The sequence below is a fragment of the Cimex lectularius genome, unplaced genomic scaffold (genome assembly GCF_000648675.2).
Source record: "Cimex lectularius strain Harlan isolate CLEC.00 unplaced genomic scaffold, Clec_2.1 scaffold2, whole genome shotgun sequence".
Taxonomy (NCBI): Eukaryota; Metazoa; Arthropoda; class Insecta; order Hemiptera; family Cimicidae; genus Cimex; species Cimex lectularius.
Window position 1 is genome coordinate 2,979,760 of NW_019394219.1, and position 27,995 is coordinate 3,007,754.

Sequence of the window (27,995 nt, forward strand, 5' to 3'; positions counted from 1 at the left end):
ACCTTGACAAGGTCCCAATTTTTAATTTCGTATTCATTGTTCCAAACACAATTAATTAATTTGAGCTTGTATATAAATAAATAATAATCGTAATAATCGGTGAACAGCAGTTTTTTTATTTTTCCACTACTAGAATTGCAGTATACTTCACTTAATTTATATTCCAACAGTTTCAAAAACCGAATAATTTTCTTGAGTTAAATTCCAGATTAACATTGCGTTTCATAGAATTTGTTTGAACGAGGGTTCGCAACAGCAGAGATTCTTTCAACCCTCAGGGTGCCGGTGTTTTTGAAAAAAAGCGAAAATTTGTAAGTGGGTCGGGTTCGAATGCAGGGCCACTGGATTCGAACCCGGGACCTTTACGTTACAGTGATGGGCGCCGTGTCAACGCCTAAACCGTTGCGGCCACCGACGCCCCCTATATGTGTTGTTAATCACTATTATTATGACAGTTAATTATTAGGCTTTTTGATTATCTTTAATGTAGTTTTTCTGTTTCTCTTCTAATAAAATAGGTGTGAATCTTTCATCTTTTCCGTTTAATGAACAAAACGCAATACATAAGCAAATTTTAATTTTTATATTCCTTTTCAAGTCATTAAGTCCCATTACGTTTTTTATCCTTGAGGCTCATGATAAATTTATAAATTAACATTTTCGCAGTTTAGATGATCAGATTTTATACTTAGTCATGAAAATCATTAATGAATAAGATCTGAATGAACAACTGAATGTTTATTGAGTCTATCATCAACCCTTCAAAATTATGGAACATATAACATGTTTTTAAACTATTTATTTAGCGAAATGAAAAATAGTTCTGAAAAATTTATTATTGACAAAGTGTCATTAATTGTGGATTCAATTGTCCCCGGTAGTCTATCCTGGTCCGCAATTCCAGCAAAGTAACCGGTCTTGAAAAGAAAAAAATCTTGCCAAATCGGAACAATTAAATATTAAATATGAACCAAGTCCTTGTTTGCACCTCCACGCTCGCCGTCGGGAGAGGGCGAGCTATAAAACCAGGTAGCGGATATCAGAACCTGACCAGTCAACATTCAACGACATGCAGGTAAACTTGTATATTCAAACCAACTCACTATGTATTTTCTCTAAATATATATTAAAAAAATTTCTAAATCTCCTTTTAGTAACAGTATTAAAATTTAAATTTAAAAGGCAAAATCAATAATTGAGACAGAAATCACTTTTGTTAATTGCTTTCACCTTAATGTTTCATGAATGTTTTATTATTTAAACAAAAATTAATTGTACGTTACGAACTTTTGATTGGAGAAACCCAGAAGAATCTTAGAATGTTATTTGTAAACATAGAAGTAGATTGGTATCACTCTGGATGTACCAACTTCATTCTGGTCCGACCATCCTTGTATTTTTCTATATTTGTATTTAGCGTTCTGCTTTATGTGCAACAACGTTGAGATCTCAAAACTAAGAGAAACAACGAGAATTGGACCATCCTGACCTGGACATTCCGCTGTCTTGAACCAGAACACACACAAAAACTTCAACATTTTAAATTATCGTATTGTCCAACTAAGTTATGTATAAGTGAGCTTAATATTACCCAAAAAAAATTTTTAAGTCTCTCCATAATAGAAATAGTTTAAAATTGGTCCCACCCTGTCTATTACATATTTTATTTGCGTTATATTCTTTATCGGCCTTTGTATTTTTGTTGTTTTATTTCACTTAATTTTAAATATTTTATGCTGTAAGTATTAGTCAATTGGCGTAATTGTTACTGAAAATACTTCAAGGGCATTAAGGCAACGACAGATACCCTTATATGATCGGGACGGGCCCGTGCTTAGTCATGTCACATGATTCGATTTTTTTCAACTTTTTACGTTTTTTAGTACATGGCTTGAATTAATCGCATGGGAGAGTGAGAAAGAGTGAGAGAGAAAGAGAAATAATGAAATTGAGTGAGTGTGTTAAAGAAGGAGAGAGGAGAGAGAAACAGACTTACAGACAAATAGAGAGAAGACAAAGAGAGAGAGAGAGAGAGAGGAACAGACAGACAAAGAAAGGGATAGTGAGTGAGTGAATGAGAGAGAGAGAGAGAGAGAGAGAGAGAGAGAGAGAGAGAGAGAGAATTAAATCACATTAAATAAATTAAGGTATTCGATGGATAGGATAGAAAGAAAAATAAAGAGGTAGACAGATGGGTGGAGGGTTAAGAGTGCATAATGTTTGTACAGATTTTATGTACATAGATTATCTAATTAAATCATTAAATAGACAAAGAGAATCACATAAAGAAATGCACAGAATTTCATCAGTAACCAATAAAAGGAGGATGACAAGAGTCGAAATGCTAGCATATATTGAGAATTAATACATAGTGTTATGTTTAAATGGTTAAATACTGGATTTTAAAAAATTACCGCGTAATTGCATATTTTAAAATTAATATATTTTTCCTATGCTATTTCTTCTAGTTTTTTGAAGTTGAGATATCAAGCTTTTGTCGATTGTTTGTTGATTGTTTTAAAATGACAATATGATATTTTTAGAGTTCAAAATTGTATTAGTAAACAATGGCGTCTTGGTACAATATGTAGGGTGGTTTTCATTTCATTTAACGATATTATATTATATAATATTTAACACAGCGTTGGCTTTGTCTATTTGATAAAATTATGCTGTAAAAAACTGTTATGAAAGATAAATGACATTGATTCAAATGTATAAGATTTAATGATTATTTTGAGATCGTGATAATTAAACACATTTCTTCCGTATGATAACATTAACATAGCCTTCAAAAACTATGAAACTATTCGCACCCTTTTTTCCAAAATTAAAGGTCCCACACGAGTAACAAATAATTCTGATGTAATTTACAAAATCAATTGTACAAATTTTCCTACAACATATCTATGAATGCAAAAACCCAAATAACATCCAACAGCAATGGCTGTCCACCATTTTGAACACCAACACAATTTCGATTTCAACAATCATAAAATTTTAAAAACAGAACAAAACAAACATAAGCGTAACTTTTTAGAAATGGTTTACATGGTGAACAGCCACATGTAAACTCAGCCGCAGCTACGCTAATATCATAAATCAAATTCGATATTAATAACATACATATAACACACAAAACATAAAATACAACACATAAAACAATGATTATTCGGAGATCTTGAGATGCGGTCTGGTGTGACGTAGGCTTAGAAAAACATTTTCTTTTTTTCTGCCACGTTTCGATCTTTGTTGAGATCATCCTCAGGGCCGGGGATAATTTAAACAATTTTTATAAATCCCATTTACTGTATTCTTAGCATTGAAAATATTAAAGTTGAATTTAGGTTAAAACATCAAATAAATATCCAAGCAAATTTAAAATGCGATTTCCTAGATAATAACTGGTGAATTCGTAATTAGCAAATTCGACAATTCAATTACAGGGTGATTGTATAATCGCGAATTTCCCCGTTGCAAAATTTTCTCTCCTGGCCAAAAAAAGCAAATACGTGGGCAAACAAAACGGCTTTTGGAAACATATTGTGAAAATAGATTTAATATTCAAATTGAATTTATTCTCTTTTGGGCGGGCCTGTGGGAAAGTCAAATGATTGCATAACGTACGATTTATGAAGCAATAAACTTTTGTTTTAAACTGTGTTAATTATTTAATATAATTTTCTGTTTTTCCTTTAAATTAAACTGTTTTTATATATTTATAAACGTATCCATGTTATATGATCTGTAACAAAATGGTAAGGTTTTTTGTGATGGATCAGATATACGAGTATTATTTCATGAAATAGACTTGATCCATCATTTATATAAATTATATATATTTTATATAATTTTGTATATTACTTTTATTTAAAACAACTTTAACAAACTGAAGGTCTTATATCATGACTAAAATTGATTGTCAAGCTACAATCAAGGAGTGGATAAATCGGGCTCACAAAAAAAAGAACAAAGCTCAGAATTAAACCGTACTAAATTATCCACCTCCGCCGATTTCGAAGGCCGGATATATTTTTTTTTATTTCCTGTTCGCAGGATCTTACTATTACGCATCTTTTATGATAATAGTTTTGCATTATTTATTTACTAAGTGCGCGTGGGTGGCAAGGGCAGGGTCGAGCCACGGCCTAGACCCTCATCCAGTTTTCCGTGTATGGGCAAGGATATTTATAAACGGGTGACGTTTACGATGCAACGGGCCGGTTCGATAAACTAATAAAAAACCTTCTAAATTTTTTATACTGATCCGAACGTTTATTTTTCCAGAATTTAAAGACGTTGCGGGACGTTTCGCTTCTCGCTGTTGGCGTTTTATACCTAGTTACGAAAATCCGTAAGTGCCATACTTTAACCAAAGTTAATGAGACATTTCTTGAAAAATTGGTCTGTTTTTGTTTTTCAGACGCCGACGATATCTGTCGCCCGAATCCCTGTGGATCCAACACGCAATGCCTCCCAAGGGACAACCGACCAGTGTGCGTCTGCCTTCCAGGATATTGGGGCAATCCATTGACTTACTGCCAACGTGGTGAATGCGCAGGTGAATAAATTCAAATAGAAAAGATAACAAGAAGGTCCGAATGTGTCGGGTAAATTTCATAGAATCGATATAGCCTCGCTCCCACATGTGGTATATGTGTCGAGGAGAAACTCGTTCGCAGAAGACCTTTGCCTCCAATCTTCTGCCAGTTTTATGTTCCTCCTTATAGAGAAACGGTTGCGAGGTCACCGATTGCGTGGGATCACACTCCTTATCAATAAAAAAAAGCCAATTCTTGTACTGATTGTTTTCAACATACAAATTGAAATAAAACAGCCACTTCCCTCCGTCTGTGAGTTTATTCAGCTTGTTAGACAGTTCAATTCGTCAAACTTAAGTAAAGACTTCACCTTCATCAATACCAGCAAAACAGGTAGCTTTTCAGTATGAACATATTAGAACAAAATAAATAATAATTTTGAATATCCCAGTAAATCGGAAAAGAAAGTTGACGATTCAATACTTGAAACCCCACAAAAAGCTACTCAGTATTACAACCTTAGCTAAAATGGCCAAGGTGAGTGAACCCACTGTAAACTGTTTCTGGCGTATTTTATTAAATAGCCAATTCCCAAATGAATAATTACACCTTTTACACAAGTATCTCAACACCCGACAATTAAAAAATACTTGATTAATCAAATTGTTCTTAATGAGATTTCATCCTGGAGTCTTCGAGGTGATGAACTATAGTCTGGTCGTTTCCGATAATTTGGATATCGTGACTGTTAGCCAATGATTATTTGGAAATCGTGACGTGTGGTCTGGTGTGACGTAGGTGTTAGAAAAACAATTTCTTTATTAAGCCAACGTTTCGATCTTATTGAGCCCTGACGGTCACTAAACACCACACTTATCCAAATTATCGGAAACGACCAAACTATGAGTTTGGATGATGGATCCTACCCTTTTTCGTCCTGTCTAACTCGTTTCGGATACGTGCTATTCTGATGGTGGATTCTCTTGTCTGGCTTCACTATGTCTTTGAATTTGACTTTTGACATCTTTACTATTATTATTTGGAGATCGTGGATATTTTGTGTTGATATCGTGGAATAATTTGGATAAGTTTTGTTCTGTCAGACACATTGGCATGTCGCTATCAGTAAAGATATAAACATGGTGAAGCAAGACAAGAGAAGCCACCATCAGAAATGGCAAATAACCGAAACAAGTTAGACAGGCCGAAAAAGGAAAGGATCAATCATCCAAAGTCATTGGAAACGACCGAGCTACAAATTATATCTTTATCTATAAATATGACATAAAGTGGCATTAAGTTTAAAAATGAATTTCTTGTCATAGGGGCCAACGCGTTCAATCTACACCAAATCGTTCATCCAATTTTCATCCTATTTTACGAATCGGTTAGGAAAATAATGATAATCAACCAAAACTCCTCATACTTTTGATTTTGTTTCTCCTGTTACAATTTTTTACAGAGATTCTATCAGAGCCATTACGTACATTTATTGCGTTTCAAAATTACTGTAAGGTTTTGTGTGAAACGTAGGTTTCAAAGGTGTTGGTTCACCATTTTCTAAATAATTCGGCTGCATGGAAAACGAAAATGTTAAAGAAAAATATTTTTAGCAAAAAAAATCAGATTCAGTGGTTATTTGTGATACAAAAATAAATCACCTTTTTTTCTTGCTAAAACAAATATTTTAGCCTACGTTCTAGATAGGTCATAATTGTGTATTTCAATGGTTCGTTTTGGACGTGATGATCGAGCGATTTCTTAAAACGAGTTAAAATATTTTTGTAGCAACAAACGGAAGTTCATATTCGTTTTTTGAACCCCCAAAAACCCCTGAATACAAATTTTTGGAAATCCAAAAAACAATTTTTTTCCTCAAAATTTCTCCTCCAATTTTTTTTTTATCGAAAATCATATAAATGGCGGTGACTTTGAAACAACTTTACCGACTTACTGGAAACTTTACAGGGGCTTAGAACCCTACATACTACAAACAATGTTATAACTTTGGCCTCTGTAAATAATTTACAATCGGAGATATAAAATAAGGTGTTGAGGTGTTTTTTCTTATTTGATTTTTCTCACTTATAATGACAGAAGAACTAAACGTTATTTGGCACAGACGAGCAATCCAACTTTTCAATTGTCATAACGTTGAATGTGTATAAAATTCCGAGAAGTTATGACTATTTGGTATGTATCAGCTTTACAAGGTGCTTAACATGAATCTGATTTTTAACGATTTTTTACTTTCCTTACTCCAATCTAATTTTGGTTTTTGTAACTTTTTATGTTTCACCTCATTTATTCCAATCCTTCATATTATTTTCTTATCCGAGATTAAAAGCAAATCTACTTATATATAATAACTTTAAAATCCATACATAATGAAGGCAGAAAACATATTTTAAAAATTGCTTAATTTTTTTTCTCTCGACTCCTAGAGCCCATGTGTCTAATATTTTTCGATCTAGTATGACGAATAATGTTTCATCAAAATCGTCTATCCCACGTCCTTAGCCTCCTCTTGTGAGTTTCACAAGCAGATAGCCAAATTAATATTCTGTTGGCTGCAGCAGAGTTAAGGTAAAATGAACGATAAACTAGTGTACATTTGCTATGCCTTATGGTTAATATTTTTCATTCTAAGGTACACATCTGATATAAGAAAATTTGTCAAATTTCAGAAACTGCCGACTGCGGAGGAAACAAGGTATGCCGAGATTACAGGTGCGTTGACGTATGCACAGGTCAATGCGGTACAAACGCTCAGTGCACACCAAGGAACCACGTACCGGTCTGCACCTGCCCTGCGGGTTACACCGGTGATCCTTTGACTCACTGCCGTCCATTCCATCCACGTAAGCTAACACCTTACTCTAGTAAAAACAACAGACGGTAAAACGTCAAATTCGCAGAGGAACTTTGCAACCCAAGCCCATGCGGGCGCAATACTCGTTGCGAAGTGGTCAACGACGTGCCTACATGCAGCTGCTTGCCGGGCTACGTCGGACAACCTCTCTCCGGTTGCCATCACGAATGCGATTTGGACAGCGACTGCGGCCCTCAGTCTAAATGCGGAACTGATTACAAATGCACACCCGTCTGCACAGCCGGAACTTGCGCCAATAATGCACGGTGCGATGCATCAAACCATAGGGCCGTTTGCACTTGCCCTCCGGTCAGTATACAACTTCTCTAAGTTTACATTTTTTTATTTATAAATCTTACACTTAAGGGTACTTTCGGTGATCCTTACACATCTTGCAACCTGGAATGTGAAAGTCATTACGATTGCCCTTCGGGCCGTCCGGCCTGCAGCGCTGGAAAATGCATCGACCCGTGTGCAGGGCAGTGTGGTGTCAACGCAAATTGCAGAGTCAAAGACAGGACGACGCCGGTTTGCAGCTGCCCGAGACACATGACCGGCGACCCGTTTGTGTCTTGCAGGCCATTTGAAAAATGTAAACTAAGACTTAACAGAAACATATTTGGATAGTAAAAAAGGATTTTTGTCTCCAGCGGATCTGTGTATTCCGAACCCATGCGGTACCAATGCCCAGTGCACTCCCGGCCACGACAGATCTGGTAACGAACGTCCGGTCTGCACCTGCCTTCCGGGATACCTAGGAGATGCTTTGACATCCTGTAGGAGAGGCGAATGCTCATCCGACAGGGAATGCTCGCACGATAAGACATGCGTGAACTATATGTGCAGGTGATTGAAATAAACGCCATAAAACGTTGAGGACAACTAGCTTACATTAATTTTTCTTTGTAGTAACAATCCATTTGATCCATTTTTACAAACGTTAAGTTAATATGTAATCATTTTTCGAAGATCAACGTGCGAGGTCGGCTCGTGCGGACATGGTGCGCAATGTACTCCGAGGGACCACACTGCCGTTTGCACCTGTCCTCCAGGAACGACAGGACAACCTTTGACGTCCTGCAGAACCATCCCAGCACCCGTGGCCGCCCGCAGCAGGAACGGCCGCCTCTACTACCTCCGTCGATGATCTTTTCCATCTTGGAACATTTAATAAATGTGAAAAAAGTCGATGTAACAATCATTTATAAGTATGTAATATAATAATTAGTACAAAAGCTTTATACCTTTATGTAGTTTTTATAATTTTTAGTGTGTAAAAAATCCTTTTAAAGATAAACAATACAAAATATCAAACATGCATACTTAGCACTTGCAATTTGATCCTTACCGATCGTCTTGGTCTACCTATCCTCGCTGGATTACCAGTGTTAGACGTTTCTTGGCATTACGCCATCTTCAGTATAACAAGTCTACTATCAAACAATATCAATTATTTTGACTATTGTAGTATTGGATTGAAGCCCAGTTTTGAAATTGCTTCATAATTAAATTAAAGTAGTTTGGATGTTTTGGTCATTCTGTCGCGTCTCGTCTTCTAGCCTCTTCTATGGAGGGTCTAGGGATATAAGCAGGCTAAGGCATAAAAAAATAGTCCATCAGGTTCGTCCCCCCCATAGACCTCAAAACCAAAAAAAAATCATAGTAGAAAAACTATGTTCTGACTGCCCTTTCCTCCCATAAAATCCGAAATTCTCAAGATAGCGCTTTAATTCATGACCTTTATGGATATCAAACCGCTGACATCCATACACATCCTGACACCTTTATTTTTACCGTTGCTGATGAGTGATGACACTCCAATCTAACATGCAGCAACACCTTTACCTAGTCGAACAATGGTGCAAGAAAATAGAATCAAAATCAACACAGAAAAATCCATGAAAAGCCCTCCGAACCTATCTTTCGCTTTCACAAATCAGGTGCCATATTAAAGGATGTACGTCTGTCATATTAAGGGACTAAGCTGGAATCAACATGCTAATTGACAAGATCTGATAAGACGATAAAGGCCCTTTCAACGTTACTACACTAAAAATCAAACAAGCCTTTAAGAAACAAACGACTTACTTACAAAACTATGCTAAAACTTACTCGGACATATAGACTGGGACTTTGAGGCACAGCCAAACGTTCCATCATTCAACGAATTCAAAAAGCTTAAACGAAAATCCTGAGAAAAATCCTCAATGCGCAATTCTACGAATCTAATAAATCAATGCACAATGACCTCAATATCACAATCTTGATCAAATATCTTAAATTCCTCAAAACTCTACCAGACACTCTTAATCCACTCATCCAACAGCACTCATACTGTTACACTCTACAGGAAGGTTAGAAGCAAAGGCCCAGTGATCTTCTGCCCAATGAAGACAGCGAAACAAACTAAGTTTCAGACACACCGAAGATAGCGAAATACCAAAACACGTCTTGCAGATCAATTCAGGGCACACTAAAATGATCGGGAGGGATCAGTTGTACAAAAGTAAAGTTTGTTCCTACTTAAGTATTTTCTTACTATTTAAGTAAATAATATGAAGTGCTACCAGTTACTAGCTTTTCAAATTTTTTGTTCCTATAGTTCCTTTATTTATTTTGTTTACCTCTGAGCACTATTGCTTGTTACCCACAGAAAGTAGGTACTTATAATATTTAACAAAAGAAATAATAATGATAATTATCCTTAAAACCTAATTATAAACAATTAATTAAGGTTTTTAGTTGAGATAAAAAAGTCAATGGCACGAGCGGGATTCGAACCCATGATCTTCGGCTAGATACGCCGCTGCTCTACCACTTGAGCTATCGTGACCTCGATCCACTAGGACACTAACTTCCCATCTCAATCGCACCTTTTGAATTTTCCCTCATTTTTGCCGTTTTTCAAATGTCGTGTAATCGGATTGGATTCTCGACGACAAATGAAATGGCTACGGAGAGCTTTAGCGAAGTATACTTCATTCTAAATCATTAAATTCGCTAATTTCGTGGTCCGCTTGACCAATTAATATATTACAATTAATTAAGGTTTTTAGTTGAGATAAAAAGTCAATGGCTTTGACATTTGAAAAATGGCAAAAAGGAGGGAAAATTCAAAAGGTGGGGTTGAGATGGGAAGTTAGTGTCCGAGTGGATCGAGGTCACGATAACTCAAGTGGTAGAGCAGCGGCGTATCTAGCCGAAGATCGTGGGTTCGAACCCCGCTCGTTCCATTGACTTTTTTATCTCAACTAAAAACCTTAATTAATTGTAATATATTAATTGGTCAAGCGGACCACGAAATTAGTGAATCTAATTATAAAGATGGTGGCAAGTCGAAATCTGGCAGATCAAAACGTTCGTAAATGACCAAACTACAGGTTCTTCACCTCGCAACTATTTTAGGGTTAAAGTGCAGCAAAATCGGTACTAGATTTTTGAGAAGGCAAAGGCCCCAAGGACTTTGTACCTTTTATCAAATATTCTTGCAATAGCTTTGTCGTAGTTCTTGTCTTTTAAGTCTTGTGGGTTAGTCAGTTGTCTAGGTACATCCCTCATGGATCTGATTTGCGATAGGGAGAGAGAAACAATATGTAAAGCATCAGTCAACAATCATGATTTTCATTGATTCACCAATATTGCTGTTGATGACGTAACAGTGCTTGACTCGCTCATGCTCAAAACCTTTTTTTTTTTTATAACCATGTTTCACGCCTTCTCTACGAATATATTTTCTCCTGTCAACATCTACAAATGATTAGCCCTACATGAAACCTAAAGACCCTTGCAAAGCATATGCATGCAAAATACAGAAATGTTTACACGGTAATTTAATTTTTTGTTTATTATTTTTAAAAAATATGAAATTTTCTAGTAAATATTAAATACATATTTATATTATTTTAGAAAATAAATTCCAGGAGAATAAATGTCAAGAATTCATTGAGTATTTAAGGGAATGCTGTGTCATTTGGAAAGACCAGTCAATATCATGTTCTGGCATAGACATTTCAAAGGTAATGATTTATTAGAATTTTTTTTATTATTGTATTTTATGTTTCATTTATTGTAGGCTGTGAAAAACGAAACGAAAAAATCCTAAACTGCCTACTGTCTAAATAGCACTCAAGAAATGATAAGGGTTGCAAGTATCTCTTCTCATAAATAAATCATTTAATACAATTGTATGTTTTATTTAACTTTTTTATTTAAATAAAGTGAAATAATAAGCATTACTTTTTTTTTCAGGTGTTGCACATTATACAGGATGAAATTTGGAGAGTAGGCCTGTCTGTGATAGTATAAATGTGTAGAATAATTAAAAATGTGAATAAATAAAGTAATATTGCATCACGTTATTTAAATGTTTTAAATTTTAAATGACTTACAACAAATGTAATCATGGAAATAAACTCACCTTGCTTACAAAGCGTAGAACCGATAAAACTAAATTCTTCATAACACCGTTTCAGTATTTCTCATCTTTCAACTCTGGTCAGTTGCTTTTTTTCTCTTATTTTTATGATCTAAATAACCTAGTAATAGTTTAGGTAAATGAAGATATTCATACAAGAACATTAAAAATAATATAACTTGTGTGGTAATATGATGCGTGTCTGATACCAAAACCAGCAAGAATAGATCAACCGGGATGATCGCAAGAAATCTGGTTCATCTTATTGAGCTTAAGACAATTTTCATTAATGTTTTTTTATCGTACATTTTAATTAAAATCAGCACTTTTAATTTCGAAAATCCTTGGTTTATTTAAATTCAATACTTTCACAAAAAAATGTCTTTAATGAACATTTTCTACAACAGAAATTTATTAAACAGGGCAGGTTTGTACATATAATTAAATTACATACGTTTTTCAAATTGTTTCTTCGTTTGCTTTTTCTTCCATGCAATTTATACACATTCAACTCTTTAGTAAAAAAGATTTCTTTGTTGCTTACAATTTACCAATTTTCTGTTGGCACTGAACTTAGTTTTAGCACTTGTTAAAACTTCAACACTTCAAGTCCATTCTTCAGGAAAAAAATTCCAAACAAAATAAGTAATTATTTAGATTTAACTTTTTTAACATCGTAACTCCTTATAAAAGAAGTAAGTACGATAACATTCGCCCAGAAAAAAACAAGGCACTGGATCCAAATGTACAGATATGTATCCATAGACTTAAACTCGAGCAGATAGGCTGGGAGGAGCCAAGCGGCTTGTGAGGCGAACCAAAAATTGCTGACGAGGAACAACTCTTTCCATGAGCAGGTCATCTTCGGCAAGCACAACGGTAGGAGTGAAAGGTACCAAATGAAATACTGGCAGGTCACGACCGAATTGAACATGACCAAAACGAAAGCCATGCTCATTTCACAAAAAGCCAGATGCCTCGGAGTACTGTAGAAATAAGCCAAGGCTAAAAGTAATACCACTATTGGTAAAAGGGTTATTACCTTATTGACAAGAATGGGATCAGATCCATAATTCAGGTAGTTCAGATAGAAATATACAGAATAGTTGTGACGGATGTCAATTCTTGTGAGATGATACAAAAAGCTTTCATATAGAAATTCATAACCATACAGTAAATAACAAAGGCCTGTTTGACCAGCAAAAGCTAAGGCACAGGAAGCAACAAATAAGATACGAGATTTGTTTGGAAATAACATCTGTATAAATTTATTCTCATGGGAGTCGATAATTGAAATGTAAAGGGGTAAACTGAAAACAATAGGGTAAAGTCGAATGTGAACTGCAATTCCATGTACAACTCCAGCCCAGCTAAACCATTTTCTATTGAAAAAATACAAAGTCAGTATAACAAAAAACGCAGAAACGGAATCAGCATTGCCTCTTGTCGTAATTACAATTGACAAAGGGTTATACAACCAAACTAACGCAAATCTTTTACTTCTTTCTTTTGTCAAACCTTGCAAAGCTAATATTCTACATAACAAATAATAAACGGCTAAATCGATAAAAGACAGCAATATCTTTCCGAAACAAGGATGATAGAGAACATTAGGAATCATTAAAACTGCTATTAAGGGAGGATATCTATAAGTGGCTGTATCATAAGGAGAACCACCTTTAATAATATTTCTAGCTGCATCTGTAAAAACTTTGTAATCGATATCTGTAAACTGTACTTCAGAAATGGAATCTTGAATAATCCCATATGTAATAAAAATTACCCTAATTGTAAAGCCAAAAAATAAATGAACATATAAGCTATCCATACTACTTTTTTCTTTAAAAACTTGTGTTTAAAAGAAACAAACACAATCTATGTTTCAAACTACAATCTGATTTTTCTCTTTGCAGCACTTTTTTTCATACAGCTGATAAAATCGTTGAATTCTAGTTGACAGTCACTGCGTTTCAAATCGTTCATCTTTAAAACACAGCTCGCGTAAGTAGATGCTTCAATTTTGCAGTCATTGACGATGCTCGGGTAGCTGCTCATGCGAAATTTTGCCCTCCTGACCGCCTCCATTTTGTCATTGCGTATTATTATTTTGGCAAGTCTTTGATCGGCTCTGGTCTCCTGATAATGGAATAAATGTCGTAGATAGGCTTGCTGAAAAATATTAATAAAGCCACTGTTGTAATCGTAGTCGAAAAAAGTAGCGGATTCCTTTGAGGCCAGGACAAATCTTTGTGCAACTTCCTAAATTTGTGCTTGTTTATGTTTTCCTTCCACATTATGATATATCCTAAAACAAGAAATAGCCAATTATTTTCACACAATAAATTAAATTAATAATTAGAATAATTGAACAGTGGGCATATCCAAAATGTTACTTTATTGTGATAATGTTTATCCAAAGATTAACACCATCTTTCCCCTTCCTTTTAATCAGCAATAAAAATCCTATAAAGGGACGCACCCTCAAGGATGTAAATCTGCCTGACTTATTACCCAAAAAACCATCCAGTTGTAAAATAAATTAGTATTAAAATAAATACTTAAAATACCAAATATTGCTGGAAATAATGGCTTATTTCATTGTCCTGATGGTTACACAGTAAGCCCATAGTGTTTTTGATGGAAAATTTAATAAAAATTTAACGTCATTACAATCTAAGAAACTACCATTAACTAATTTAAACAGCAATATTTAAAACATTTTGTTTTACTACTGTTACACAATTATATCTGGTATGTACGTGAATCATGGGTCTATGTTTTTCTTCATTCTTTTAAAAACATTTGGGAAATATAAAATAAATAATATCAATAATAATGAAAAATATAAAAAATTAGTAAATCCTCTTTTGACTTTTTGATACCTCCAAATTTCAACACTTTTTACATGCTACAAAGATTTATCGATAATAACTGAAAAGATCAAAAACTAAAAGACCAACTCAGTCCTGGATGGTGTAAATGTCCAAACTTAACAAATTCATAAAGCAATAAACGTAGAAGCCAATTAATTGGATGAAATGTTCAGATATAATGAACTGTTCACTATAACTGATATATTGCTTATACATCGCTTATAATGTGCAAAATTATATGATAGTATTGTATAGTAGTAAATGGTTGTAAATTGTATAGTAGTACATTATGAACTATTTATTCTGTATTTCCTGCTGCAAGTATGTTATACATGAAATGTGTGGTGATTAGTGACCGTTTGTCTATGATTATTCAGAAATCGTGAGATGCAGTCTGGTGAGATGTAGGTTTCTGAAAAACATTTTCTTTATCATGCCAACGTTTCGATCTTTGTTGAGATCACCTTCAGGGCCTGGGATTTACAAACATTGTTTAAATTTAACAAACATGTAGGATATGGAAAAAAGTGAATTTATACAATGCAAATAAAGATTTTTTTTCATATTCAACCAAAGTATTTCTACTTACACAGAAAACAAACACTTTGAGTGAGTAGAAATACTTTGATTGAATATAAAAATAAAAATAATAATAATAAAAAAAAGATCGAAACGTTGGCACGATAAAGAAAGTGTTTTTCTGAAACCTACATCTCACGATTTCTGAATAGTTATACATGAAGTTTTGCAATGTTGTGTTTCAAGCCTGATGAAATGATAAGATGACAACAAATTCATAAAGCACATAAACGTAGAAGCCTATTAATTGAATGAAATGTTCAGATATAACGAACTGTTCACTATAACCGATATATTGCTTGTAGTGACTACCGCTTATAACATACAAAATTCTATGCCCCCCTGAAGTATGTTATTGATACTGTTATTTCCTGCTACAAGTACGTTATATGTCTTTTGTAATGTTGCATTTCAAGTGTGATAATAAGATGACAACAAATTCATAAAGCACACTTTTAACGTCTGCCAAAAGTTCAATTTGACGAAAATCGCTCTCGTTTAGAGCTTTTTCAATTCTTACGCCATTGAAACAATTGATTTAAGTTTATTTATCTAGGGATAATTTTAGATCGAACCATCAAGGGTGGTTAGGGCGATTTGAAATAAAAATTGAATTTGTCAAACGTTTCACGATTATAATTATAACTTATTTGGCCTGTTACCTCAGAGTATGTCAGCATAAAAATACTCCGCCCGAGTCATTATTAGAAATCAGTGGCTTTCAGTAATACTCACAAAAAGCTATAAGTTGAAAAGCAGTCGGTGAAAGCTGGTTCACGGTTCATCTAAGCGGGGAGGTTGCAACGACGGTTACATCCACCATCTCCAAATAAGAGAATTATACCGTGAGGCTTCGGCCGTTTTGGCCCAGAGATGGTGCGACAGTCGCCTCAAAGGTGGAGTGGTTAGGGATGAATTGGAAGTAAGCTCATCTTTAATTAGTTTTTTCCCTAACCTAATAATGACGTATTAATTACCTATTCATAATAATAATAATAATCGTCCGCCCCGAAGTGAACATTGCCTGCAGAAATTGTTAAGCTCGTGAAGGCATCGCGTACGCCACCAGAGCCCCGACCTTCTGAAGAAGAGGCATTCAAGTAAGAAACTTTAATTCAAGTTCCTAACAACTGATTGGGAAATACGCTAGCAAGTTCTTAATGCCCTCGAGCTAACAATCTATAATGACCATATTTTGGTAAAAGTAAAAAAAAACCTTTTGAAAGGAAGGAATCAAGCAAACTAGGTAAAAACATTTGTTAAGCAAATATCCATTTTAATCATTATGCATAGGACCGATAGACAAAAAACATGGCCACCCTTAATTATTCAGAAATCGTGAGATGCGGTCTGGTGTGATGTAGGTTTCAGAAAAACATTTTCTTTGTCGTGCCCTGAAACCTACATCACACCAGACCGCATCTCACGATTTCTGAATAATTATCGATTAACGGTCACTAATCACCACACATTGCCACCCTTAATATTTTTAATTATCTCTTAGACAATCCTACATCGATTATCATTATTATTATCTATTATTACTATCTATTACTACTATCTATTATTAGTATCTGTTACTACTATTTATTCATTTTTCCCCACCCGGCTAACTGCTTCGATCATTGCCGGTACCACACGTATATCTTTCTCACATTTTGAAAAATCTGCTCTTTCTACTGACAACTTCTTTCTAATTGGCTACTCATCGGACCTTACGGTTTCTGTTGCATTTCTCTTTGTATCCCTCCACATGTGGTAAATTGAAGTATTTGACCATTTACATACATACACATTCATAATACACATCTATACTAATAAACATAGTTTCCTAATATTACAACTAAAGTGGAGGTCGGTAAGATGGTTCTAATCCTGCCGACCTTCTTCCATTCACGCGAATAAATACATTCAAACGGTATGTACAAATTCCACTCATTCATAAAACTAATCCTAAGGTTTTTTGACGGGCCTGTCTCGATATTCCTCGACAGCCACGTCCATTCACACATAACCTGTCACGCTAATAAATACGAACATACTATAAAGGACGCAGCATCTCGGTAGTATTATTACAACCAAGACGCTGTCGACCCTTCCCACAATCATACTACAAATGTATTATCACTAACCTAAATCGGTTGGCCTGTGAGTTACTCGATATTCAGTCACAGTCGCACCCATGCATGCTAAACCACTTGGGCTAATAAATACGTTCGTACAATACAAGGGGGTGAACCACATGTGGGGGTTATATGTGGCTGTAAGCGTTTATTGATTTTAAATATGTCATAAGTCGATTTTTATGGTTGCTGTTATGCCTTAGAATTTTTGAGATATCGGAAGGTAGGTCGCACCTCTTTCTGTGTCGTTCCAGCTGTTTCATTCTTCTAGGATGTGCTTCCCTGTCACAACTGCACCACACAGAGGACATACCCCGGGTCTCTTTCTAATTAAGAGGTGGCCATGCGTCAGCCTCGTGTGACATATCCTCAATCTTGTGAGGATAATTGTCTTTCTTTTCCATTTCTTCCGGGACCCAGGGTTTTGTTTTTGGTTTCACTATTTTCAACTTTTCGGTCATATTGTCCCAGCGGATTTGCCATTCACTCCAACTTATCGTTTTCATTGCATTTTTGATGCCTGCTGGGCTGATCGGAAAATCCGGGTCATGTGGCATTTTAGTGGCTTCTTTTACCGCTCTGTCGGCCCCTTCGTTTCCTTTTACGCCGACATGACCCGGGATCCAAAGGAAAGCGACCTCACGTTTCGCCTCGTATAATTCCTAATGATTGTCTTATAACAATATTAAACTTGTACAGAAATAATATTCAACATATAAATTAACATTTGTGTGGTGTTTAGTGACCGTTAGTTGATGATTATTTGGAGGTCGTGGGTGTGACGTAATTTTAGAAAAACAATTTCTTTATTATGCGATCGTTTCGATCTTTATTGAGATCATCTTCAGGGCCTGGGATTTATAAACATTGTTTAAATTTTACAAATATTTGTAGGATGTGATTTCACAGATTAAAAACCAAGAAACACAGATCTCGCAACCTCAACTTTACATCACACCTCTTCACGCAATAATAAACACGGCCAAAGGACGACTTCACAGAATTATTACCCTAAGCCATGAATCATTTCACCACAATAACATAAAGATATCCCCTCCATAAAATCACTACCCTAAACACATAATCAACAGAATAATCAACAACTACAACTCAACACTAACACCATCTACAATTACCAATAATACTACAGCCAATCTATCAAGTGCAGACAAACCAACATACATTTCTATGCCATTCTTTCACGGCATATCACATAAATTAGACACATTTCTCTCTTCCGATAACTTTAAAATAGCTTTCAAAAACTATAAAACAATTCACACACTTTTTTACAAAATTAAAGACCCCACACCAGTAACAAATAAATCTGATTTAATTTACAAAAGCAATTATTTAAATTGTCGGGCAACTTACATCGGTATTACATCCCAGTATCCAAATAAGAGAGTAAAGTAACATATCTATGATTGCAAAAAACCTAAGCAAAATCCTACAACACTGGCTACCCACCATTTTGAACACAAACACAATTTCGACTTCATCAATCCAAAAATATTACACACAGAACAAAACAAACATAAACGTAACTTTAATGGTTTACACCAACTAAGATAGACACAGCATCAATTACAGAACAGTTACATGTAAATTCAGTCGCAGCTACGCCAATATCATTAGTCAAATTCAATATCGATAACATATATATATCATCATCACATCTCACAAAACATTTAATACAACATATAAAACAATCATCACATTCCACACATCAAACATCATTACATAGTCTAATTCTTCAACAATTTGGCTTTCCTTGCCCTTATTATCCCCGTCTATATAATCCTGAAAGGATAATCAGGCCGAACCATTACCCAGGTTTTTCCCTTTGTCGGCTCCTTTCACCTCAAAGAAGCCGACTCCTTACTCAAAAATATCTTTCTTTCCAGACTTCCTTCCCCACTCCTTCAAAATCCAACGTATATAAACATAAAACAGCAATACTTCAATGGCACTCTCTACACGACACGCAAGAATGGCACAATTACGCAGAAAACAAACACTTTGTGTGAGCAGAAATACTTTGATTGAATGTAAAAAAAATTTTTTCCTTGTATAAATTCACGTTTTTTTCTACATCCTACATGTATTTATTAAATTTAAACAGTGCTTGTAAATCCCAGGCCCTGAAGATGATCTCAATAAAGATCGAAACGTTGGCACCATAAAGAAAATTTTTTTCTAAAACCTACGTTACACCTCACGATCTCCGAATAATCGTTTCGATCTTTATTGACACTTTGAGCACGATGTCTCAAGTAGTAGAGCAGTGGCATATTTAGCTGAAGGTCGTGGGTTCGAATCCCGCTCGTGACACTGACTTTTTTATCTCAGCCAATATCTTACATTAATTAATTGCAAAAGGTTATTTGGTCAATAGGACCACGAAATCTTACGGATTAGATAAATTATGATAATAAGACCATTGTCCGTCTCTTGAGTTACTGTAGGGCAAAGGGGCAATCAATAAAAAATTGTATTCATACAATAATCAGGATTATGGAAAACTAATAAAAATAGTATTAACATTTCTTAATGTGTATTCCTGTTTATATTTTGTAAGATGTATTACCGAATCAGCAATTACCGAGTATTAATGAGCTTAAAAGTGTTAAAAGATTTGTGAACATGATGTGGTTAGTTCAATCATCGACCAAGGTATTTGAGAAAATAAAAAAACAAACAATTAATTTTACATTGAAATAAAAGATTTTTTCCTCTTTATTCTATTCGCTTTCTTAAAGTAAAATACAAGCAGATCTTAAGACATACATGGAAGACAATATTTAAATTATTAATTAGAGTTGTAAGTTTAGTATCCTTATGCTACTATATAAATTCAACGTATGCAGAGTTGCGATATGTATTCAAAAAATGCTTTTAACTCTTAAAAAAATATTGTTTTTCTGTTTGTAGGATATACTGATTGACAGTGATTAATTTTATAATTTTCAGTGATTACTAGTAACTTCTTTTTATTTTAGTAGGCTTTTTTGACATGTAGTACCTATACATTTGAATCGTATAAATAAGTCAATTAAGTATATCCTACTAGAAATATTAATACAACAATATGTATAACATTATTCTATTTTTTTGTTATACAGTTTTGCAGGAAATAACTTTTTTTAAACATAAAGTAAAAATCTAATAATACTTTATATTATTATAAAATATTCATTGAAGAAATTGGGCAGAAATTTTCTTTACACTTTTTTTTTGCAAAGTAGATAACAATCAAAATTGATAATAATACAACCATAGCATTATTCTAATTGAACTACAATTTAAATATTTCATCTGTTGAAATATAAATTATTTAACAATTTCACTTTTAAACAGATAAATTGAATAAATTGGACAACAAATTAACTATAGTAAGCTAGTTTTAACTGACTAAACAGCATAACAACAAGGCTTTTTTTTTAACACATTGAGATCGTATTACATAAAAGTTTTAACATATTTAATCACCCCCTCACACAATTGAATCATATTTTATTATCACTCGCATTTAAATTGGAAATTAATTATAATTTTCCAATGTAACTAAATATACATATATTTTTTTCTCGCTTTTTATAAGCAATTTCCTTCAGTTACTTGCACTATATTTATATTACATAACAGATTTTTAAGTATATCGTACACCATAATGGCAATTAATATTTTAGCAATACAAAAATTTGGGGTTTGGTTTTCTCATGTTTGAAATTTTTGAATAGTTCTGATTTAACCATTTTTCAAACTATTACCGTCCTATCCTTGTAAAATAAAATTGATTAAAACCAAATCAAAAACATTTAGACATTAAAGAAACCACCAAAAATAAATTGAATAAAATTGTGCAATAAATGTGCATTATATTTTAAAGCTGTTAAGAATTAATTTAAAAAAGCTGTGCAGTCATGTGCTCGAATTTCTCTTTTTAAAAAGGAATTTCTATAACTAAGTAACAATTATTATTCTGCATGATTTACACTACAAGTTTTTATTGTTAAAATAAATTAATAAAAAGTAAACAACAATAAATTGGAATGAAATTATATGGTTAAAATAAAAATTAGCATTCTACTCTTATATGCACAATTTTAATTTTTTAAAATTATTTTTATTTAATAAATGCGAATACGAGTAGACAAGTTCTGTAATATCATTGCTTCATGTTATTAAATTTAAAAAATGAAAATAATGATTAACCCTATCAGTCTGGCAGATGTGATAAGAAAAATGAGTAATAGAATGTACTATGAATGGTAGGCCTGCTGCATAAAAAATCGAAGGGCTTAGGAGAAATTTTGGAAGCAGGATATAATACTGACAAGGTTGCAGATAGGTCAAACCGTCTCAACCACAGCTGATAGAGTGAGAGAGTCAGAATCTTGTAGGTGAAAGTTGTAAACATTGCCCACTGCACTTCTGGTGATAGAGGGGGACCTATAGATTGTTTATTAGCAGTGTAAGATGTGCTCTATCCATCCTTGTTGTATGAAAGTTGTATTTTATATTGGGAAAATTTGCATGGCATAATGGGCCACAAATTGTACCGTCAGATAGCCATAACATGAATATTTAAATTTGGCAAGAAGTAAAAGAATAGAGAACAAAGTGAAAAACAATTGGAGACAACACCCCACACATGGGAACATTAATACGCAAGGTGCCGGATAGCCATAGGTGTTGACCACCAAAAATAAAAAATAAAGTAAAAATAATAAACTAAAAACAAAATAAAATAAATAAAACAAAATAAATAAACAGAAACAATTGCTTAAGGAACTCGATACCATGAATATCCTTTTAACATCCCTCTGTCATGTTATTATAGAAAAGTTTGCATCATTTTTGAAAAAATATAAATTTTACAATCTATACAATACCAATTTTTGCAAATATGAATTTTTAATTTTTTTTAAAAGTACAAATGAAAAGTTTGTTCTTTGGAAAATTAGTTTACCAAATTTTCCAAATAAAGCATCCTAAATTTGTACAAAAAAATTTTTTACAATTGCAAAATTCTAGCCATGACTATTAAAAAACAAATTTAATGAACCTTAATGTAACAAAAAAAGAACTTTTTGCCTAATTAATTTTATCTTTACAATAGGCACACGATGGAAAAATTATAACGATTTATAAATATCTTGGCTTATCACATTAAATAAAGTTTCAATACTACTATTCTCCCCAAAAAAAAAAATCTTTCACCAATGAATACCTAACATTTTTCTCTGTTTTAACAATAATGTTTTATTACTCTAAAAGGGAAATTTCACCTTTCTTTTTTAAATATTATTACATATCTGTTTTTTATTCATTTTTATAAGGAAATCATTGTAGAGGTAATCAAACTAATACTGCATTTTCAAGATAAACTTCTTGTCTTCTTAATAAAAAAAAAAAGATTAACAAAAACTGTAGTAGCTTGATCATCTTCTGACCATCCTTGTTGGTTTTGACTAACCGTTAAATATGGCAAAATAAAACTACTCAAACCCAGGGAAATCTAACATGATCAAACTACATGTTCATTGCAAACATTGCAAAAAGAACCCCTCTCAGATTTCACCACGTCCACAAAATACTAGTTTATACTACCCATTGTTTACCAACCATTAAATTTTCTTCTCATGTAACATAAGTTTCCTCGATAATTTTGTTTAACCTTAACTAAAACAGTAAACAACAATAAAATTTTACAACATTGAAAAAATTGCCTATTTAAAATTTAAACATATATCGTTTGATCAACACTTTTAAAATTTATTTTAAAAAAAACTAAGTGAATCAATTCAAATGTTTAAGAATAAATTGTCTTAAAAAGCAACAAAAACACATTAATAAAGAGGTTAGATTGTAAATCCAATAAAATTTGGAAACTATTGGAAAGCAAATCTGTGATAAAAGGCCTACTCCATTGTGTCATACTGGACCTTCTCAATGTTGAAATACCGGTAAACAGCATATCCGACGATCGTTATGAGACATGCTGAGGCAAGCATGCTCCCGACAACTAGGGGTGCTGTCTCGCTTCTGTAAGATCCGGCACCGGATGCCGAACACCTGTATTCTGAAAGTGAATAATTTAAAAAATAATTAATTACTGTATTGTTTACTGATAACAATGGTTAAAAATATTTTTTTATTGCTGATCATGAGCGCTATTAAGTCAAATGATGTCTGTTGGGTTGTATGGTTTCCCTGTCAAAGGGATTTAATCAAATCCCTGAGAGAATTTGATTCCTGTGAGATGTTAAAGATAATTGAAGTATTAAATGGACTTAAATGGAAACTTCATTCCTCATTTATTTTTATTGGAACAAGTGGATTTTTTGCATCTCAAGTTGCTTTTTTTGTAGGCACTCATCAATTCATTTTGAATTTACTTTTTGTTTTTATAAGAACGATCAGAATAATTTACAATTAATTAAGGTTTTTAGTCGAGATGAAAAAAAGGTTAATGGCATGAGAGGGATTCGAACCCACGACCTTCGGCTAGATACGCCGCTGCTCTACCACCTGAGCTATCGTGACCTTGATCCACTCGGACATCAACTCCCCATCTCAACCCCACTTTATGAGTTTTCCCTCCTTTTGCCATTTTTCAAATGTCATGTAATCGGTTTGGATTCTCGACGACAATTGAAATGGCGACGGAGAGCCTTAATGAAGTGTACTTCATTTTAATTCATTAAATTCACTAATTTCGTGGTCCGCTNGGGGTTGAGATGGGGAGTTGATGTCCGAGTGGATCGAGGTCACGATAGCTCAGGTGGTAGAGCAGCGGCGTATCTAGCCGAAGGTCGTGGGTTCAAATCCCTCTCGTGCCATTAACTTTTTTTCATCTCGACTAAAAACCTTAATTAATTGTAAAGTATTAATTGGTCAAGCGGACCACGAAATTAGTGAATTTAATCAGAATAATGATAATTTTTTTGCAAATTCGTGTAAACTCAGCTTAATCTGTGGGACTGAATTGATGCATATGGCTTTAACTATTTGAAGGGTGTTTCTCTAACTACATGCTCTGACTATAATATTAACTGAAACAAATATAAAATAAATTGTTTTCATATTTAGTACATTTCTCATAACGTTGACCACATTCATTGGACCTCTATCTGCTTAAGGTATATCAATCAAAATGGTGGAACACAAACATTCGGTCATTGTAAAAGTTAATGATTTGAGATATATCATCCCATTGTATATTTAGTTTTTTATATATTGTTAATTTGTCTAATAATTCTAATTTATGTTCGAATGGTTTACCTGGGCCAAATTCATCATTTTTGAAAATGAAAGGTTCAATTTTCAGTTTCCTCAGATAAACTTTTGCAGTTGTGTCAGTATCAGGGCTGGAAAGGGCAATTTCAATTTCTCTGTCACACACATACGACTTTCCAACAGGGGTCGGAAAAAGGAGTTGTCCGTTGCCATTAGAATTCGACAATAAATAAGTTCTGCCTGGAAAAAAATTAATTAAACTAAATAAATATCGTGTTAAAATATCTTTGATTTAAAATTGTATCCACCTTACCTGGGTTTTTAATGCGATCAAAGAAGTGGTCAGACGAGTCAAACTTGAGCTCAAGTTTTGAAACAAACCATCTTTCACCACCGGGAGTCTAAAAGAGGAATAACAATTTAACAATTTGACTGCTAAAATTAAAAACAAAATATATATAATCAAAATACCTTTGAGAAATATATAATCAGTACAAAAGATTTCCACTTTAAAATTATATTCTGTTTATCCTCATTACTGCAGTCACCATTTACAATCGCTGATGTTGGTATGAACACATCCTTTTCCTGAAATATTGTTTTTTCAATTAAAAAAATATTTTTAACATTCAAACAATAATCGAAAATTTTGAAAATTATAATTATCTCTCACCTCAACCTGATTTGAAGTTGTGGTGAATTTAAATTCCACCAAAGCATCTGTCTGAATCAAAATACAAGTTCCTCCTTCATCAGTATTGAGCCTGTACAAGTCCGTAGAAGATCCAAGAACATCATGTGGCACTGGGTTTGAATAAAAAAAAGTGTCACTCTAAAAATTTTTAATGTTAAAGTTTCACTTAACACTAGGGAGACCAGAGGTTATAGTTAGAACCACTATCATGGGACTGTAGACCCATCCAACAACTTATTTAGATTAACTTTCTTACAATATTGATTTATTCTTAATACTATTTATTACTATTTACTATTTATTAATCTGTGGAATAATTAATTATAATATTAATATTTAAATAATATGACAATTATAATAATTAATTAACTTAAAGTTAAATTTTAAAAACTTGTAAGTTATAAGCAGTTATTATTAAAAAGTACAGTATATTAGACAAAAGTGGATACAAAACAAGGAAATTGGTTTTATATATAAAATTTTCATATGATAATTTTTAAATCTTTTTCATACATTATTCATACATTAATATCAAATTATATTTTAGAAAATGGAAATAAATTTAAAGTTTAAATACACATATAATCTATATAAAGAATAATAAAAAGGGGAAGTTTGGTTTGAAGAGAGAGGTTATTCAATCCCCACTGGCTCCATGTAGGGAGGGTGTAGGAATGCCACGAAATATGATAATTGTGCTTGAGCATAGTATCATTGCTGTTTTATCACATATATTTTATAGTCGTACATTTTTTTTTACTACTGTTTTATATTTCTTGTAAATATAAAAAGTGAATGTATTTATTAGCGGGAATGAGCTTTATAGGGCCTATGGTGGAATATGATTACATAATAGACCCTCAATTAGATTAAATAGATGTAAATGGCATTTGTGAAGTGTTTTCCTCCTTAGAAGATAATGCTTCTACATCTTTCCATACAGCAAAAAATTATTTGGGTTTGGAGTAATGGTTTTATTACTTTTGACTTAGGATTGTACTTGAACAAATAACACTGATTTAAATACTAAGTAAAATATATAATACTCAGATATTGAGGGCTGGTAGAGTATTTAATGAGGAAAGTAATGAAAGGGATATCCATAATGATGGTCAATCATTAAATTAACATTGTTTAAAAAAAATACTAACTTAAATATTAGTATAAAATAGTTTAAACTAATTTTAAATACAGGAAAGAATATCAGAACAAAGAACCCTAGGGTCTTTTATTATTGTCCTACCATAGGCCTCTAAAAAATAATTCAAAATTAAATTCATTTCAAATTTATAATTTCCTCACTAAATAAACAAAATCAAGAAGTGAAATAAAATAAGCCTTTGCAGTATGAAAGTGTGTGCAAACACATCCATCAAATGATAACATTTACTTACCTGTTAGATTTGTTTTACTGCCGGTTTCTTTAGTCTTTTGAGCTTTACGGTTTTCAGTCTTGAAACTTGTTGTACTTAAATCTAATTTTTTGTCCTGAAATTGACAATAAATTCAATTATTTTATTTGAATGTGTTTTATTTATTTATTTATTTAAAAAAGTGTGAATATATAATTTGAAGAAATCTACAAATGTCTTTAAATATTAGTGAAATATTTGTCTAATTATTAAAGTACAACAAAAATGAATTAGCAATTAATAAAAAAACAAAAAAAAACAAGGAGACATGATTTTCTTCTCTTATGATTTGATCTGATCCTTAATTACAAAAATTTTCCCCATTTCGGGTAAAAAATCAACTTATCAAAACCTGAAATTGAGTTTGGGGAAATCAAAATAAATTTATGGATATGATTTTTTGCTGTAAATTTTTCTACAATAAAAACAAACTTACACGAAACACATCTCTTTCTTTGTAAATCGGCTGTTCTAGGCCTTCTTCAAATGCGGTGTACAATCCTAATTCAATTGGCGAAGAACAAACTAACCCGAGGGATAAAACTGCAAATAGAAAAATTACAACCGGTCAACTATTGCATGAGCTTTGGACATAATTCCTTGAACAAAATTAATAAAACATTTGGGTATGTTACCAGAAAGAGACACAATGACTGAGGGGTGCTTGTGATTAACCATGTTGGTGACTGCTATCCTATTTCATTCAAAGGGCACAACCTAGGACACAATATTGTCTAAGGAGTGGGTGGGATGTGGAATGATCAATACACCCTTTCAGTTCCACCCCCGTACAGGGCATGCCCTCAATTTTCACAAAATTACCTCTTTTATTTGATATAAACCATTTAGCCATGAAAGAGAATATTGTTCAAATAAATTAAAATTAATTAAACAATTCAATGGTGACTGTATGACTTTCTTATTTAAAAAACAAAACTCTATGAGAAAGATGTTTCTCTTAGCAAAAATATAAATCCATATTTATTTTATTCAGGTGGTCATATTTTTGTTGGTGAATACCATGATATAGTTCTCAGTGTTTTTCATATTGCCTTTCACTTTAACAATACATTTTAAATTAAGAAATTTCGTTTTATACTGCACCCTGTTAGTATCGTTTGTTATAATTTTACTCTAAAAACAAAAAATGATCAGGGAACAGGTTAACTTGTCGAGCTGTCAAGAAAAATAGCCCCTGAAAAGGTATTTGAATTCTTTAATTAACAATTTAAAAAGTTAACA

At 33.2% G+C, this 27,995-nt stretch overlaps 5 protein-coding genes across 7 annotated transcripts; 2 read left to right on the forward strand and 3 right to left on the reverse strand.

Annotated features, from left to right (window-relative positions):
• Positions 1-1,034: 1,034 nt before the first annotated feature.
• On the forward strand, positions 1,035-8,648 carry LOC106666820 (neurogenic locus notch homolog protein 2). Its single transcript, XM_014394289.2, has 8 exons — positions 1,035-1,075; positions 4,288-4,354; positions 4,424-4,561; positions 7,229-7,402; positions 7,460-7,722; positions 7,780-8,005; positions 8,064-8,259; positions 8,383-8,648. The coding sequence occupies exons 1-8, from the start codon at positions 1,070-1,072 to the stop codon at positions 8,558-8,560; spliced, it is 1,248 nt and encodes a 415-aa protein (XP_014249775.1). The 5' UTR covers positions 1,035-1,069; the 3' UTR covers positions 8,561-8,648.
• Positions 8,649-11,101: 2,453 nt separating this feature from the next.
• LOC106666737 (cx9C motif-containing protein 4) lies at positions 11,102-11,854 on the forward strand. 3 transcript variants are annotated; one of them, XR_002910925.1, is made up of 4 exons: positions 11,105-11,238; positions 11,320-11,429; positions 11,486-11,597; positions 11,662-11,854. XR_002910925.1 is itself a non-coding variant. In XM_024230246.1 (4 exons), exons 1-3 carry the CDS (start codon positions 11,181-11,183, stop codon positions 11,513-11,515), a joined length of 198 nt encoding a protein of 65 aa, XP_024086014.1. In that variant the 5' UTR covers positions 11,105-11,180; the 3' UTR covers positions 11,516-11,557; positions 11,662-11,854. The 3 variants fall into 3 exon arrangements, 2 of the variants coding, with proteins under 2 accessions (XP_014249610.1, XP_024086014.1); XM_024230246.1 differs by having other exon boundaries at positions 11,486-11,557; XM_014394124.2 differs by lacking the exon at positions 11,486-11,597 and having other exon boundaries at positions 11,102-11,238; positions 11,662-11,847.
• Positions 11,855-12,278: 424 nt separating this feature from the next.
• On the reverse strand, positions 12,279-13,669 carry LOC112126107 (GPI mannosyltransferase 1). Its single transcript, XM_024230245.1, has one exon. The coding sequence runs from the start codon at positions 13,653-13,655 to the stop codon at positions 12,477-12,479; it is 1,179 nt and encodes a 392-aa protein (XP_024086013.1). The 5' UTR covers positions 13,656-13,669; the 3' UTR covers positions 12,279-12,476.
• On the reverse strand, positions 13,470-16,063 carry LOC106666734. The gene is made up of 2 exons (XM_014394120.2): positions 15,942-16,063; positions 13,470-14,132 (listed from the first exon to the last, which is right to left on the reverse strand). Exon 2 carries the CDS (start codon positions 13,910-13,912, stop codon positions 13,715-13,717), a length of 198 nt encoding a protein of 65 aa, XP_014249606.1. The 5' UTR covers positions 13,913-14,132; positions 15,942-16,063; the 3' UTR covers positions 13,470-13,714.
• Positions 16,064-23,211: 7,148 nt separating this feature from the next.
• LOC106666735 (lysosome-associated membrane glycoprotein 5) lies at positions 23,212-27,529 on the reverse strand. The gene is made up of 8 exons (XM_014394121.2): positions 27,389-27,529; positions 27,190-27,296; positions 26,736-26,829; positions 25,321-25,451; positions 25,119-25,235; positions 24,961-25,048; positions 24,693-24,887; positions 23,212-23,490 (listed from the first exon to the last, which is right to left on the reverse strand). Exons 1-8 carry the CDS (start codon positions 27,429-27,431, stop codon positions 23,330-23,332), a joined length of 936 nt encoding a protein of 311 aa, XP_014249607.1. The 5' UTR covers positions 27,432-27,529; the 3' UTR covers positions 23,212-23,329.
• Between the last annotated feature and the right edge of the window lie 466 nt (positions 27,530-27,995).